At 45.4% G+C, this 12472-nt stretch overlaps 1 protein-coding gene across 1 annotated transcript; it reads right to left on the bottom strand.

The window, feature by feature from the left end:
* Positions 1-2526: 2526 nt before the first annotated feature.
* Positions 2527-12188, bottom strand: hrh2b (histamine receptor H2b). The gene is made up of 2 exons (XM_061896421.1): positions 11409-12188; positions 2527-2946 (listed from the first exon to the last, which is right to left on the bottom strand). Exons 1-2 carry the CDS (start codon positions 12075-12077, stop codon positions 2527-2529), a joined length of 1089 nt encoding a protein of 362 aa, XP_061752405.1. The 5' UTR covers positions 12078-12188.
* Positions 12189-12472: the final 284 nt, after the last annotated feature.

Here is a 12472-nt window from a genome sequence, read left to right as displayed (position 1 = left end):
AGGAAAACAAAGCAGGGAAAGTAGTTGTGTGCTCGGACTCCAGCAGTGCATTGATGAGCATAAAAAAAACATAGCATCAGAAACAAGACAAGATTTAGTTTATGAAATAGTTCAGGCAATCTATAGAATAAATAAAGCGGGAGGTGTGGTAACATTTCTTTGGGTTCCTTGGAAGATATTGTAGGATGGAATTCACAACACATAGGATATAAAGCATTATACACGTATTTAAAAAACATTGGGTTAAATAAAAGAATATAGAGTAGGGATCCATCTTGGTCCACACTCCATTTCAGTAAGTGAAGCTAATGCACACCAGAAGGTTGCTTGGCGGAAACAACCGCCCACCTCCGGAATCAGTCCCCGCCCATTCCCCTTAGGCGCGAAATTCATTTGAGCGAAAGACATTGGAATGAGAGGAGCTCTTTAAAGCTCCTGAGAATCTTAAAAAGCTTACAGAAAACGAGAAAAACTTACAGCGGGTGCCTGTCGGACATTCACCGTCGTTTTCGATGATTTCCCCTCGGAGCAAGGATTCGATGTCTGGAGTCTTTGGCGCAATCAAGCCTTCTCCTCTGCCTGGAACGGCCGTTGACGGACCCGCCAGCGTTAAGGGAGACCAGCGAGCCGGAGATGTAAACGGAAAATCTGTAAGTAAATATATGTATATATGTATTGTATACCGCATGTTTTTTTCTTGTAAAATGAGAATCATTTGACTCACCAGACTGCGATTGTGTTAAAACGATCGCGTTAGGATCTTACGGCAATTCCTCTATGAAACAAAATAATGAATACACATAACATTAAATAATTCGAAGGTTTAAACACACCTCGATAATCATCTTCCAACTTTGTAAGATCGTTTAAACAAAGTTCATCGTCTTTCACTTCGTCGTCATCGGCTGGTAAAAAAAAAAAGTATTACAACGTCGTACAAGTGCAATGCTTTTAACGTTTAAATGCTTAAATGGAGTTAAACCAATGTCTAATAACATGGTATAGCAGAGGTAATGGGGTGTGTGTGTGTGTGTGTGTGTGTGTGTGTGTGTGTGTGTGTGTGTGTGTGTGTGTGTGTGTGTGTGTGTGTGCTTGTGTGCGTGTGTGTGTGTGTGTGTGTGTGTGTGTGTGTGCGTGCGTGCGTGCGTGCGTGCGTGCGTGCGTGCGTGTGTGTGTGCGTGCGTGCGTGTCCTGTTGTTTCAAACGATCGTAAACATTTAAACTGTCAAATGGCTGGTCAGTAAAAACTGAACCCTCCTTTGTCCCCAAACTGACCTGTTGTTTCAAACGATCGTAAACATTTAAACTGTCAAATGGCTGGTCAGTTGCTAGGTTACACTGTGTTCTGCGATAGTTTCTCCATCTGTTTAAATATGTTTTCGTGAGGTATGGAAGTTGTTTCAAACGATCGTAAACATTTAAACTGTCAAATGGCTGGTCAGTAAAAACTGAACCCTCCTTTGTCCCCTCTTCTGGTCTTAACGATGTGTGCGTACGAATGTGTGTGTGTGTGTGCGTGTGTGTGCGTGTCCACATCTCCCCACGTAACAAAAACTTCCCAATCCACGGTAGATAACGATGAAAATATCGAGAAAGGGCTTCCGTCTCTTCTTTCTTTTAGCTGAAATAAGCAGATATCACCCATTTCGTATCTGAATACAATTCCAAAAGATCCCTCCATCCCGTACGCTTCCAAGTCCCATTTCTCACGCAAAGACTCGGTCGGTGGCATCTGAATACGATTTAGAAACACTCGACTTTTTTGCGGAGCGTCAATGTAAGTTTTATTATTTTTATAAATCGACACAGGCGTTTCACTAATCATGACCGAATCGAACAAAGTCTTTACGCTAACGTATAAAGCTCCAAATAATGACTAAGCCTTACACCGCCCTTTTGTACCCCTCCTCTGCGTGTGTGTGTGTGTGTGTGTGTGTGTGTGTGTGTGTGTGTGTGTGTGCGTGTGTGAAGTGCATGCGTGTCCACATCTCCACACGCCACATTCCCAGCCATCAATACATCGAAATCTGGAAGTTGTTTCAAACGATCGTAAACATTTAAACTGTCAAATGGCTGCTCAGTAAAAACTGAACCCTCCTTTGTTCCCTCGTCAGGTCTTAACTCCACCCTCTTCCTGGTTTAACCACTCCCACCGCAGGTCTTAACTCTGCCCTCTTTCTGGTTAAAACTCCACCCTCTTCCTGGTTTAACCACTCCCACCGCAGGTCTTAACTCCACCCTCTTCCGGGTAAGCCACACCCACTTGACCTTGACATTTGACCCTGACCTTTGAACTTGACCTTTGACTTTGACCTTTGAACTTGACCCCTCATAAATCATTGACCTTTGACCTTGACCCCTCATAAATCATTGATTTATGACCCCCCCATAAATCATTTTTTGACAGAAGGTATGGTCTTAATACTCTCTCCCGAGTTTTGGAAAAGTTGCAATAAGCAGATACACAATTGTTACAGTTTATTCACCGTGACTCATTAGGAACACCGATATAGTGATTTTGCATATTTAATTGTTTAGCTCAGTCTCCTTAACAATGGATTTGTGCTCCGCAGACACTTGAGAAAGCCGTTGTCCATTAGAGAGGGTTGATCTTTTGTACACTCGCAGTTTTCTGCGTGACGATCCCTTGTAGATAAGCAGCTCTGCATAGGCCTTACGAAAGTCCCTATTCAGGGCGGGGTAAAGGATGGGGTTCAAGAGCGAGTTAAAGTAGCCTAGCCACAGGAGGACAGAGTGAAGCGTGGACGGGGGGTTCATGTGTTCCTTGATGCCTATGCAGGTAAAGTAGGTGAAGTACGGGAACCAGCAGATGATGAAGGCTCCCAGCACAGCGGCGAGCGTGATGGTAGCTTTGTGCTCTCTGGCTATGGCTGCAGTTGACGCCGTGCGGGCGAATGACGGCGTGGCGGCACGTATTCGTTGCACCTGTGATTAAAATTACACTCATATTTGTATGGTAGAAATTATACATATTGCAACTCTGTACATTTTTCAGTGTGTTATATTAAATTAGAGCTCCAGTGGCAGTGTGTGAACTGTCCTGCATGAATGGGACTTAATGCATTTCTGCTCTAGATGACTGAGTAATATTTCTGTTGAGCTGTAATGATTACAGGTGACACTCAAACAAGCCAGCTGATAGCAGACGGTCCAAAAGCAGTGAACATTTGCAATCAACCAATATGTTACAGATGTACCTCAACTGAAGAGTGCCACAACTTAAGAGTGTTTTGAGATAAGAGCTGTCCCATTTGCGTTAAGTTGCAAGAGACTCCATTAGCTGGTGGGAAAAATTCCACAGTGAACCCCACAAGATCCGCCCCAAAAACATATCATCGATTAAGAGTTGTGTGAATTTCCTACTCAAAATTGGCATACCTTTGAATCCAGAAAGAATTGCACACAAGAAAAAGTTCAGATGCGTGTAAGTTTTCGCATGTACTAATCCAAGCACATTTCTTTTTTACATCCAAATTGACAAGGAATTGACTTTAGATGTTTGTGTGGCTGGGCACGCCCGGACCACGCCCAGGCCACGCCCCCTTATAGATGCGCAAATCATATTGAAATTAGTCCTGTGCATGAAATTTGCGGACTCTGCCGAATCGGAGTGCTTCTTTCTCGTTTTTCAAACGAAGGAAAGAAGTTTAAGATTGTGAGCTCGTTATCTAATTTTTACTTGACCCAGGATGATACAGCGAGACCATGCGATAAACCGTGGTTTGTTTTTCGCTAAAGGAGGAGAAGAGGCGGCGGACACAAAGTAAAGAAGCTGGGTCAAAAAATTTGTAGTACGAAACGTTGGCCAAGGTTAAATTTCCTTCTCTCTCCAATGCTAGAACCTGGACGTACGCATGTGTATATTGATAATAAAATTATGTTCTATTCAACCATCCATCCATTTTCTACCGCTTGTCCCTTTTGGGGTTGCGGGGGATGCTGGAGCCTATCTCAGCTGCATTCGGGCGGAAGGCGGCGTACACCCTGGACATGTCATAACCTCATCACAGGGCCAACACAGATAGACAGACAACATTCCCACTCACATTTACACACCAGGACCAATTTAGTTTTGCCAATCAACTTATCCCCAGGTGCATGTCTTTGGAGGTGGGAGGAAGCTGGAGTACCCGGAGGGAACCCACGCAGTCATGGGGAGAACATGCAAACTCCATACAGAAAGATCCCGAGCCCGGGTTTGAACTCAGGACTACTCAGGACCTTCGTATTGTGAGGCACATGCATTAACCCCTCCCCCACCGTGCTGCCCATTATCATGTTAATACTTTCACTACCCTGCTGCTTTAAACCATTGTAAAGAATACAGGCCTGAGCTGGGTAATACAATTAGCTATGCTATGGGCAACATATTCTTTAGCGAGGCTCGCAAACATAATAACCGATTATAATACTAACTGGTCCATTACCAACACAGTATGCACATGGCCATTCGAAAGTAGTTTTTAGGAAGATTATTCTTCATTTTCTGGTGGACGGTGATGCTATTGTCTCACATTAGAAGGCTAAGCTAGCTACACAACAAATCAAACTAACATTGCTAATGTATATTCACACATTTCTAACATACTGTTATTACTTAACGTTTCATTAAAAGTGACTATTTCGGAAAATACAATATTGTGAAGGTTTGAGGTTGAAGTAGGACTAATCTTTTCACACACTCGGATTGACTTCCTAACAATTGCAGGCTCATTACCATGACTCATAACAGTTAAAAGTAAGGCATTTTTTACTTCAGATTAGGCCGAAAGTTTGTGTAGTGACTTGTGCTGGTTAAAGCAAACAAACCACAGAGCATTTTTTTCATTGGTTTTCATCGTTGACATGATGTTGCAGCACAGTCGGTTTTACATCAGTTTCAAATGGCTGAGTCACGCAAGGATGTTTGGGTAAATGTCTACCATGAATAGACAATCCGTTAATGTCAAGTATGGAAAATAACTCACAAAAGGAGCAAATTCTAAACAGCCATATAGAGGTAGTATGAACGTAGGCAAAATTGTTTTATAAATATGTCTGCAATGCCTCCATTTCAAAATTTTGGGACTTATGCAGATCCCAGATACACATACGAAGGTATTATCAGGTAAAAACGTTGGTTTTGCACAACAGGATCCTTTTAAAAAAATATTTTTTAAATGGCTTTTAAAAAACAGGCTGAGCTACACATTTCTATATATTTTTTAGTAGTATTAAACAATGTTTTAATTGAGTTTAATTTTTTTAATAAAACAATTCAGTTTTTTGTTTGTTTTAAAACCTCTCAGATATTTTTATTTGTTTTATCATTTAAATATTTCCTTTGCTGTAACCTTTGTAATTTTACAGAATTTTTACAGCACTACGGGGCAGCTTGAGACGTTGTTTTTAAACGGGAACCGCACCTTTTTTTGGGGGGGAATTTTGCCAATCATTTATAATCCTTATGTGAGACAAGCACATATATGTTTTTCTTTTTTTTTTGCATTCTAACTAGAGCCTGTTGGAGTCGCTCTATTCTGCCAATAGGGTGCTTAAAACAACAACATCCAAACACATCCATCAAAGTTTTATATGCATGCTGTAAATATTTAGGTAATTAAAATGTGAATATTCTAAGCATACAGTGGCACATTAATTTCACAAACACAATCATTTAAAAAATGCATCACAACGCTGGCTTTTCCTTCATCCACATCACTGATTACTACTTAATGCAGACGTCATTAGAGCCAACAAACATAATAAAACATCATTTACTGTACAATGTCTTCTCTCACTAGGATGCCGACTATTAGGATGTTTACATATTCCTAATAAGATAAAGGATGAATCAAAATACTCACGAATAAAAAGATAGGCTGGACCAAGCGTCTTTTTGTTGATTTTTTTTGCCATTCCCGGGTCTAAATTGGATGCCAACTTGTCAAATTATGTTTTCATCCTGAGTGAGAGGCAACATATATTATCTAGAACAGAACTCGGCAAATTAAGGCCCGGGGGCCACATGCGGCCCGTTGAGCTTTTCAATCTGGCCCACCGGACATTTCCCCCCAATTTTTTTTTAGATCATTAAGATGGAAAGTGTAGCTGCCATTAAGATGTGCAGTGATGTTTTCTAACGACCATAAGTCTTCAACTATACAAAGTATTTCAATGGTTGGAATCTGCGCTTATGGATAATATACCAGTTACTATGGTAATCTAATTAGTTACTATGGTCATCTAATTAGTTACTATAGTAATGTAAGTCACAGCAGCTCAGACGAGGCACCAAGTTGTGTGGGTGTGCAGCGTTTTCACAGACCCGGAAGAAGATTTTCACAACAAAGTTCTAAAGCTTAGTGATGTGTCAGATATATCAGATTGTCCATCCATCCATCCATCCATCATCTTCCGCTTATCCGAGGTCGGGTCGCGGGGGCAGCAGCCTAAGCAGGGAAGCCCAGACTTCCCTATCTCCAGCCACTTCGTCTAGCTCTTCCCGGGGGATCCCGAGGCGTTCCCAGGCCAGCCGGGAGACATAGTCTTCCCAACGTGTCCTGGGTCTTCCCCGTGGCCTCCTACCAGCTGGACGTGCCCTAAACACATCCCTAGGGAGGCGTTCGGGTGGCATCCTGACCAGATGCCCGAACCACTTCATCTGGCTCCTCTCGATGTGGAGGAGCAGCGGCTTTACGTTGAGGTCCTCCCGGATGGCAGAGCTTCTCACCCTATCTCTAAGGGAGAGAACCGCCACCCGGCGGAGGAAACTCATTTCGGCCGCTTGTACCCGTGATCTTATCCTTTCGGTCATGACCCAAAGCTCATGACCATAGGTGAGGATGGGAACGTAGATCGACCGGTAAATTGAGAGCTTTGCCTTCCGGCTCAGCTCCTTCTTCACCACAACGGATCGATACAACGTCCGCATTACTGAAGACGCCGCACCGATCCGCCTGTCGATCTCACGATCCACTCTTCCCCCACTCGTGAACAAGACTCCTAGGTACTTGAACTCCTCCACTTGGGGCAGGGTCTCCTCCCCAACCCGGAGATGGCACTCCACCCTTTTCCGGGCGAGAACCATGGACTCGGACTTGGAGGTGCTGATTCTCATTCCGGTCGCTTCACACTCGGCTGCGAACCGATCCAGTGAGAGCTGAAGATCCCGGCCAGATGAAGCCATCAGGACTACATCATCTGCAAAAAGCAGAGACCTGATCCCGTGGCCACCAAACCGGAACCCCTCAACGCCGTGGCTGCGCCTAGAAATTCTGTCCATAAAAGTTATGAATAGAATCGGTGACAAAGGACAGCCTTGGCGGAGTCCAACCCTCACTGGAAACGTGTCCGACTTACTGCCAGCAATGCGGACCAAGCTCTGACACTGATCATACAGGGAGCGGACTGCCACAATAAGACAGTCCGATACCCCATACTCTCTGAGCACTCCCCACAGGACTTCCCGAGGGACACGGTCGAATGCCTTCTCCAAGTCCACAAAGCACATGTAGACTGGTTGGGCAAACTCCCATGCACCCTCAAGAACCCTGCCGAGAGTATAGAGCTGGTCCACAGTTCCACGACCAGGACGAAAACCACACTGTTCCTCCTTAATCCGAGGTTCGACTATCCGGCGAAGCTTCCTCTCCAGTACACCTGAATAAACCTTACCGGGAAGGCTGAGGAGTGTGATCCCACGATAGTTGGAACACACCCTCCGGTCCCCCTTCTTAAAGAGCGGGACCACCACCCCGGTCTGCCAATCCAGAGGTACCGCCCCCGATGTCCACGCGATGCTGCAGAGTCTTGTCAACCAAGACAGCCCCACAGCATCCAGAGCCTTAAGGAACTCCGGGCGGATCTCATCCACCCCCGGGGCCTTGCCGCCGAGGAGCTTTTTAACTACCTCAGCGACCTCGGCCCCAGAAATAGGAGAGTCCACTACAGATTCCCCAGGCACCGCTTCCTCAAAGAAAGACGTGTTGGTGGGATTGAGGAGGTCTTCGAAGTATTCCCTCCACCGATCCACAACATCCGCAGTCGAAGTCAGCAGAACACCATCCGCACCATACACGGTGTTGATAGTGCACTGCTTCCCCTTCCTGAGGCGCCGTATGGTGGTCCAGAATCGCTTCGAAGCCGTCCGGAAGTCGTTTTCCATGGCTTCCCCGAACTCTTCCCATGTCCGAGTTTTTGCCTCCGCGACCGCTAAAGCTGCACACCGCTTGGCCCGTCGGTACCCGTCCACTGCCTCCGGAGTCCTATGAGCCAAAAGAACACGATAGGACTCCTTCTTCAGCTTGACGGCATCCCTCACTGCTGGTGTCCACCAACGGGTTCTGGGATTACCGCCACGACAGGCACCAACAACCTTGCGGCCACAGCTCCAATCAGCCGCCTCGACAATAGAGGTTCGGAACATGGTCCACTCGGACTCAATGTCCCGCACCTCCCTCGTGACATGTTCAAAGTTCTCCCGGAGGTGTGAATTGAAACTCTCTCTGACAGGAGACTCTGCCAGACGTTCCCAGCAGACCCTCACAATGCGCTTGGGCCTGCCAGGTCTGTCCGGCATCCTCTCCCACCATCGCAGCCAACTCACCACCAGGTGGTGATCGGTAGAAAGCTCCGCCCCTCTCTTCACCCGAGTGTCCAAAACATAAGGCCTCAAATCTGATGACACAACTACAAAGTCGATCATGGAACTGCGGCCTAGGGTGTCCTGGTGCCAAGTGCACATATGGACACCCTTATGTTTGAACATGGTGTTTGTTATGGACAATCCGTGACAAGCACAAAAGTCCAATAACAAAACACCACTCGGGTTTGGATCCGGGCGACCATTCTTCCCAATCACGCCTCTCCAGGTTTCACTGTCGTTGCCAACATGAGCGTTGAAGTCTCCCAGTAGGACAAGGGAATCACCCGGAGGAGCACTTTCCAGTACTCCCTCGAGTGTACCCAAAAAGGGTGGGTATTCTGAACTGCTGTTTGGTGCATAAGCACAAACAACAGTTAGGACCCGTCCCCCCACCCGAAGGCGAAGGGAAGCTACCCTCTCGTCCACTGGGTTGAACTCAAACGTGCAGGCTTTGAGCCGGGGGGCAACGAGAATTGCCACCCCAGCCCGTCGCCTCTCACTGCCGGCAACGCCAGAGTGGAAGAGGGTCCAGTCCCTCTCGAGAGAACTGGTTCCAGAGCCCTTGCTGTGCGTCGAGGTGAGTCCGACTATATCCAGCCGGAACTTCTCTACCTCGCGCACTAGCTCAGGCTCCTTCCCCCCCAGTGAGGTGACGTTCCACGTCCCAAGAGCTAGCTTCTGTAGCCGAGGATCGGACCGCCAAGTGCCCTGCCTTCGGCTGCCGCCCAGCTCACAATGCACCCGACCTCTATGGCCCCTCCTATGAGTGGTAAGCCCATTGGAGGGATGACCCACGTTGCCTCTTCGGGCTGTGCCCGGCCGGGCCCCATGGGGACAGGCCCGACCACCAGGCGCTCGCCATTGTGCCCCAACTCCGGGCCTGGCTCCAGAGCGGGGCCCCGGTGACCCACGTCCGGGCGAGGGAAATCTGGGTTCATTTTGTTGTAATTCCATAGAAGTCTTTGTAGGTGGATTTATTTTGTACCCTTCGCGTTCATATTTCACTGTTTGTTGCATTTTTGTTGCGTTTCACTTGTTTGTAAAATATGTCGATCGAAAGGGGGTGTGACATTCATATTTTGTCAATATTCAGTGTTTTATCCTTCATAGAAAAAAGTAAAATTCCATTATGTCTTTTAAAGTGGTCTGTCATAGTGTTTTTAGCATTCAATAAGACATTATTGTGAGGTTTTGTATTAGTGTTCATAATAATAGATATACCGGCAACCAGACATATTTATTTCTCTAAATATGGCCCCCGAGTCAAAATAATTGCCCAGGCCTGATGTAGAATTTACTTCCACGAGCCCCGAGACAAGAAAGCAGCTCACCAGCCAATGATGTCAAAATAGCAGCACAAGCTCCTTAGCTCTCTGTAATCACGGTGCCGCTATAAATAGTTTGTCTGTGTTAGCGTTTATTATAATAAAAAATATCACTAAAATTTGGTTAATATTCAGGTAATGAAATGTAAATGGAGTATTATTGGTGGCTTTTGGGTGGTTATTCAGAGGGCTCTATGAACGGAATAGAGGACCTTCCATAGACTCTATTGCAGTGGTTCTTAACCTTGTTGGACGTACCGAACCCCATTAGTTTCATATACGCATTCACCGAACCCTTCTTAGTGAAAAATAAAATGTTTTTTTTTTTTAATTCAAGACAAAGTTATGTGTTTTTGGTAACACTTTAGTATGGAGAACATATTCTAAGTAACAAAGACTTAATTTAGAGGTTTTTAGACACTAGGGGAACATCTTCTAAGTAACAAAGACTTCATTTGGAGTTATTTGTTTAGGGTTAGGGTTAGGGTTAGAGGGTTAGGGTTATAAGGAGGCCATGCCAAATAAGGCATTAATAAGTACTTAATAATGACTAGTTAAGAGCCAATATGTTACTAATTTGCATGTTAATAAGCAACTAATTAATGGTGAATATGTCCCCCATACTAAAGTGTTACCATGTTTTTTTTTATTGGTGCACAAAATGAACCGTGCATGAACATCACCATGTTCAAAGAACAAAACCGACACTAAACTCCCACTAGACTGCATAAACTCACAACAAATTACCCCCCTGTAAATCAGTGTGACCTCTGCTGTTGCCGTATCCGTAATACACCGATAGGGAGAAGTTTTTATTGACACGATGACTCGGGTGTGATTTGACCTCTGCCGAACCCCTGAGGCCGACTCACCGAACCCCTAGGGTTCGATCGAACCCAGGTTAAGAACCACTGCTCTATTGTAAGCTAACTTTTGTTTTTACCTTTATTTACGAGTTAGAATGCATTAAAGAAATACATCTGTCTTATCGTCTCTCATAATGATTGGGAACAATAGGCAAAATTCCCAAAACAAGTACAGTTCCCCTTTAAAGGTGCCTTTATAGCTGGTTAAAATCGCTCAGACCCAGATAAAGGAAGACATATATGAATGTTTGCATATACTGTAGGTATCCATCTTTAAATTTGTATACTGCGAGTAAATTTAACGCAGCCTAAGTCTTGGACTTAGATTGGTCCATCTTAGTCTTAGATTTACAGTAGATTAGTTCAAATTCATAGACTTGGATTGGATTTAAGACTAGATGTGATAAATCTAAGCCTGAGAGCATGAAGTGACAAAGCCTATGTGGGTGACAGGCGAAATGTCTCCCAAAACAACCTGAGCATTCCAGAAGCGAACGATTGAATGACCTGGATGAATGAAAACGTCCACAGACATTGGTTGATTAAAACTTTGCTGATTAAGTTACTCACCTGTTGTCGTGCCACTCTGAATATGCAAAGGTACATCCCACAAATAATCAGCATTGGCAAATAAAATGAGCACAGGACATAAAAAATGATGTAATTGTTATTCCATTCAAACTGGCAGTAGCGTCCCTCTTTGTGCTCTTCGCTGGCGTTCCAGTCCAGGTGCTGCACTCTGTAGTCCGCCGTGTTCCAGCCCAGATGGATGGACACAAAGGACACCGCCAGTGACAAGGCCCAGATGGCGACAAGGGCCACGGTCACTCTCGGGGCGGTGATTATGGACAAGTAGCTGAGGGGTGCTGATATGGCCAGGTATCGGTCGACGCTAATTGCCAACAGGCTCAAAATGGAAGCGGCGCACAGCATGACATCCAGGGAGATGTAGATGTTACACATGGTGCCTCCGAGCGGCCACTTCCCGCCACGAAGCTCCAGCGTGGCGGAGAAGGGCAGCACCAGCAGGCCCATCAGCAGATCCGTCACCGCCAGCGACACCACAAAACAATTAGCGATGCGCCAAAGTCGACGGCTGAGGGCCATGGCCAAACACACCAGCATGTTCCCGCCGATGGTCAGGATTATGAAAGACAGCAAAACTAACCAGTGGAGGGCTGTGGAAATCATGATGAGCTCCTTTGGTCGGTTTTCTCTCGGTTGGAAAGGCTTAGTCATCTACAGCGTGTTAATTTTTTGATTATATACTCCTCTTCTTGTGTATGACGATCATCATGTTCATAGGTCACCGAGTGGAAAGGTCCTTCCAGATATATTTTTTATTTTGTCTGCTGTGACGCTCTGAGCTCAACAAGGCCCTGGTGGTAAAAAACAACAACAACTATTTACTGCAGATTCACACACACTTCCTTATTTCCCGTCCACTTACAAATCATATGTGTTGTAAGACGAGGAGAATTACATTAAAATAGTCAACATTTTGTGATCAGGTCAATACATTTACGCCAGTGGAAAGTGTGGAAGAAATGAGTGCGGTGTCTCCAACTGATGTGCTCAGTGGCACATTTCACTTCAAAATACACCTGAATGTGGCTTGAGATAATATAGTTACC

The sequence above is a fragment of the Nerophis ophidion genome, linkage group LG04 (genome assembly GCF_033978795.1).
Source record: "Nerophis ophidion isolate RoL-2023_Sa linkage group LG04, RoL_Noph_v1.0, whole genome shotgun sequence".
Lineage (NCBI taxonomy): Eukaryota > Metazoa > Chordata > Actinopteri > Syngnathiformes > Syngnathidae > Nerophis > Nerophis ophidion.
The sequence above is the reverse complement of the archived record's forward strand: the minus strand, read 5'-3'. Positions and strand labels throughout refer to the sequence as shown.